The following is a 4,222-nucleotide window of genomic DNA, read 5'->3' as shown; positions in this document are numbered from 1 at the left end:
TCTTTTCGCATAATTTAAAAATTTTTTCTTAATCATAATCGCTATCAGAATCTAACGTATATGCGCAGCTGTTTTTTTTTTATTTTTTGTTTCTTAATAATTTGTACTTGCTCGTTAGAGATAATGGCATATGTTTTTTTTTTTTTTTAAATTCGTTAAAACAATTATTGTTTCGTTTTTTATATAATAATAATTAAATATTCATCTCTGAGTTTCAGACCTGAATACAGTGCAAACTGAGCAATATCTAGACTTTAATTTTATATAATTTTTTTTTTCATAATTATTATTTATTGTACTTGTAAAATTGGAGTACGGTAATTGTGTATTTGGAGAAGCAGAATAGTGGAAGGCACGTGTGAAACGTAATTAATGGATCATCTGTAATATTTAGCTATTATTTTTTCTATGGAAGTTTATAAAGATGTGAATGGACATTTTAATGAGGATTATATTGTTGTAATCTGTTTAAAAAGCAAAATTATATTTAAAAAAATATAAAGAGTATTGCACAGTTGTCTGAGGTGATTATTCAAATAACAATGAAAACGGGAAGACCCGACAGTTTCCACCATTCTGCCTGCCATTGGATTAATATTATTATTATTTTATTTTATTATTATTAGTATTCATATGTAGAAACAAAACAATGTGCTTTCTGGCGAGAAAACAAATTGTCCATTTGTACTACAAGAGGGGTACTGATATGCATGAAAAATATCATATTTACTACTTTTTTTTTTTTTTTTTTGTTTTCTCTTTCTGTTTGAATAGTTTCTATTTGATAAATCGTATAGATTTAATTATTTCTTATACAAAATCTGATAATGTTATTAGTACTGTACGAATATAATATTTATATGTATATACATAGTTCAAAATATTATTTAGAATTAAAAATATAGTTTGTAATTTGCGCGTATGATTTAACTCAACTTGGAGTATTTTTATTTTTTTTTTATTTATATTTTTAAATCATTCAAAATCCATAGATTTTACATTGTTTTATTTTCCCTCAATTATTTTATTTTTCAATATATTCCCAGTTGCAAACTGTCATCTCTATTTTTTTTTTTTATATTTATTTTTTTTTTTTTTTAATTTTTTTGTTATATTTGTGTTTTTTTTATATTTTTTTCATTTTTCCCAACAATTATCTAAAGATTTTTTTTCATCTGCGGAATTTGAGCACATCAGATTTCGTAATTGAATTATTTTTTCTTTTTTTTTTCTTTTTAGCTTAGGCCTAAGACATTAATTGTAAAACCCCCAGGAAAAAAAAAAAAAAAAAATTATTATTTTCTTGATTTAAATTGTATTATTAACATATGTGCACTCGTAGTTTTTTTTTTTTAACTTAAATTTATTATTTTATTTTCTTTTATTCGTCACACGGTCAGCTTATTGTACACGTTTTTTTAATTTTTAAATTTTTTAAATCGGAGACAATTGTCGCAATAAATCCGTGACGATATTATTATTACTTTATTTTTTAAATATATATATTTAATTATATATATATATATATTTTTTTTTTATATAATTATTTAGATATATATTTTTTATATATTTATATAGATTTTATTTTTTTTCTCGCGCCCATATGATCTGCACTTGCCGATATGTCCGCCTGCATTAAGCATAAATTGTTTTTTTTTTTTCTTTTTTTTAAAAAACAGAGTTTGACTCAGTTTCGCCTCTATCTACTTGTCTAATGATTCAAAGAAATAAAAATCATTGTACATTTAATTTTAAAATTTAAATCATCAAATTTAAAAGAGAATTTTTTTTTTCATTCTCATATCATAGCCAGCATTTCTTTTAATAATAAATTTCGATTGTCGCTCGATCGGTTGATTAGTTAAATTTAGTTGACAATATTTAAAAAAAAAAAAAAAAAAAAATAATTACAGCAGTCTCCATGGAATGTATCCGATCGATCGATTACCATTATTTTGGTTAAGCTTATTCACGTAAAATTTTAATCATTCATTTTTTTTTTAATTTAAAAAATTTTTTTTTTTATTTTCAGTCAATTCGTCCATCATCTTTGGATTAAGTGCAGTCTCGACGAAATAGAAAATTAATATTATACAAATATCTATTTATATACCAATAATAGATAAGTTAAAAAAAAAATAAAAAAAAAACAATTCCAATTAAGGGCGACACCCAGAACAAACTCTCTTATCAATTTAAAATAAAAAAAAAAAAAAATGATATTAACAATTAATATATAAATTAAAAACCGAAATAAAAATCAATCACATAAACGGCATCACTAATGGCTTTTTTTTTTTAAAATGAAAAATTGAAAAACATTTAAAATTTTTCACACGTTGTTTTATAAAATTTAATCATACTGATAATAATGATCGTCATTTGTAGAATAGCCATTGTGATTGTACCACAATTTTCATTGTGGCTGTTGTTGTTGCTGTTGTTGTTGTTGATGTTGTTGTATTTGTGGATGTTGAGCAAGTACATTTTTCATAGCTGATGTTTTAAGTAGCCTTTTAAGCATACCACTTGTACCACGATGCTGTAAACTTTTGTGTGTTGTTAGTGAATTTTTAGTACGATAACGACGATTACAAAATTCACATACATATAGTGTATCTGACTGTTCGTGTTTATCCTGAAAATGACGTTTCAATGAATAATAACAGGAAAATGTACGACGACAGTAAGGACATTCCTGCGGTTCATTAATACCACCAGCAGTTGGTGGTGGCATTCGGTACACGGCAGGGGGAAGCGATGTTGGTGGCTGCATCCCATTACCCGTACCTGTAAAATTAATTAAACAAAAAAAAAGAAATTATTTATTTAATAATTTTATTAATTACCTATATCAATATTATTTCCAAACCAACGTAATGAAATTATTTTTTTTTTTTTGTTTTTAATTTTAATTTCTCTCAGTTAAATTTCTCTTTTTTTTTTTTTTTTACATAGATATTATTTGAAATCATGCAGACATGCGAAGAAAAATAGTATTTTTGAAATTATTTCCTTTTTTTTTATAATATAAAAAAACCAAAAAAATATATTTCGTTAAAAATACAAGAGGGGAGGGAGAGCGAACAGGTGAGAGACAGAGTTTGTCATGCAATTTTATTTATTTTTTTATTTTTTTTTTTTTTAGTTTATCATGCAGATATAATAATTTAATTTAATTTATTTATAAACGTAAATTGTCATTAGTTATTATAGTTTTTTTTTTTTTTATAATAAAAAAAAAATAAAACGCGGTGCTCGATGAAAGAAAAATAATAATGTGCGTGATGTTTTTTGTTTAAATGAATACATGCAGACAAAAACATTAAACATTGAAAAAAGCATTAATGAAATTAATAGAAAAAAAAAAACAAAAAGCAAATTAATAAAAAATAATTAATAAGCATGACAACAAGGATATTATTTTTGAGGTTTTATTATTAGGAATTCAGGGATAAGCATACACCAAAGTGTAAAAAAAAAAAAAAAAAAAAAAGCCTGTATTATTTATTCCTATTAACCACTCCAAATTTATACTATCGACGTGACCTCACCAATTTATTGAATTTTAAATAATTCATATAAATATCGATTACATCTCTCTTGTGTCCTGAATAAATCACTTGATCAAATGACACTTTTTTTTTTTTTTATTTTTATTTTAACTCTATGACATTAATTCCTCTATATAAATAATCAAAAAAGATAAAAAAAAAAAAAATTCACATTGTTATTATTGACCCAATTTTAAATAAACCATTCATGCAAAAAAAAAGAAAATTTTATAAACCGTTTCGATAAAATTCCAGCGTAAAGTTTGATGAAATTAGTTGTGCATGCATAATAAATATTTTTGAAAATAATAATAGTAATTAAAATATATAAAAAAAAAATAAATAAAAATTATGATAAAAAGCGTAAAATATAGGACAAAGGACAGGACAAAAAAAAAAATTAATTAAAAAAGTAAAAAAAAAAGAGCGATATTATTTATCAAGACCTGTCGAAGCTTTTTTTTTTTTTTTTTTCTTGGTTTGTTTTTTAATTATAAATAAATATTTCGTTTATGATATTTTTGTTTGTTTTTTTGTTTGTAGTTATAAGGTGGCCCTACCTTATCTAAACCTTCAAAAGAACTTAATGTCAATGTCACCAGGTCTGCTCTTATGATAGGTATAGATATGTGTCATCAATGAATTACGAGAACAGTAAACTCTCTCGC

General features: G+C 23.6%; 1 protein-coding gene across 1 annotated transcript; it reads right to left on the bottom strand.

The window, feature by feature from the left end:
- Positions 1–1,613: 1,613 nt before the first annotated feature.
- LOC122848252 (zinc finger protein 573-like) lies at positions 1,614–4,222 on the bottom strand. The gene is made up of 2 exons (XM_044146207.1): positions 4,115–4,222; positions 1,614–2,790 (listed from the first exon to the last, which is right to left on the bottom strand). The coding sequence occupies exon 2, from the start codon at positions 2,774–2,776 to the stop codon at positions 2,417–2,419; it is 360 nt and encodes a 119-aa protein (XP_044002142.1). The 5' UTR covers positions 2,777–2,790; positions 4,115–4,222; the 3' UTR covers positions 1,614–2,416.

This window comes from Aphidius gifuensis, linkage group LG2, assembly GCF_014905175.1.
Source record: "Aphidius gifuensis isolate YNYX2018 linkage group LG2, ASM1490517v1, whole genome shotgun sequence".
In the NCBI taxonomy this organism is placed as follows: Eukaryota; Metazoa; Arthropoda; class Insecta; order Hymenoptera; family Braconidae; genus Aphidius; species Aphidius gifuensis.
This window is presented reverse-complemented; position numbering and strand designations above follow the sequence as displayed.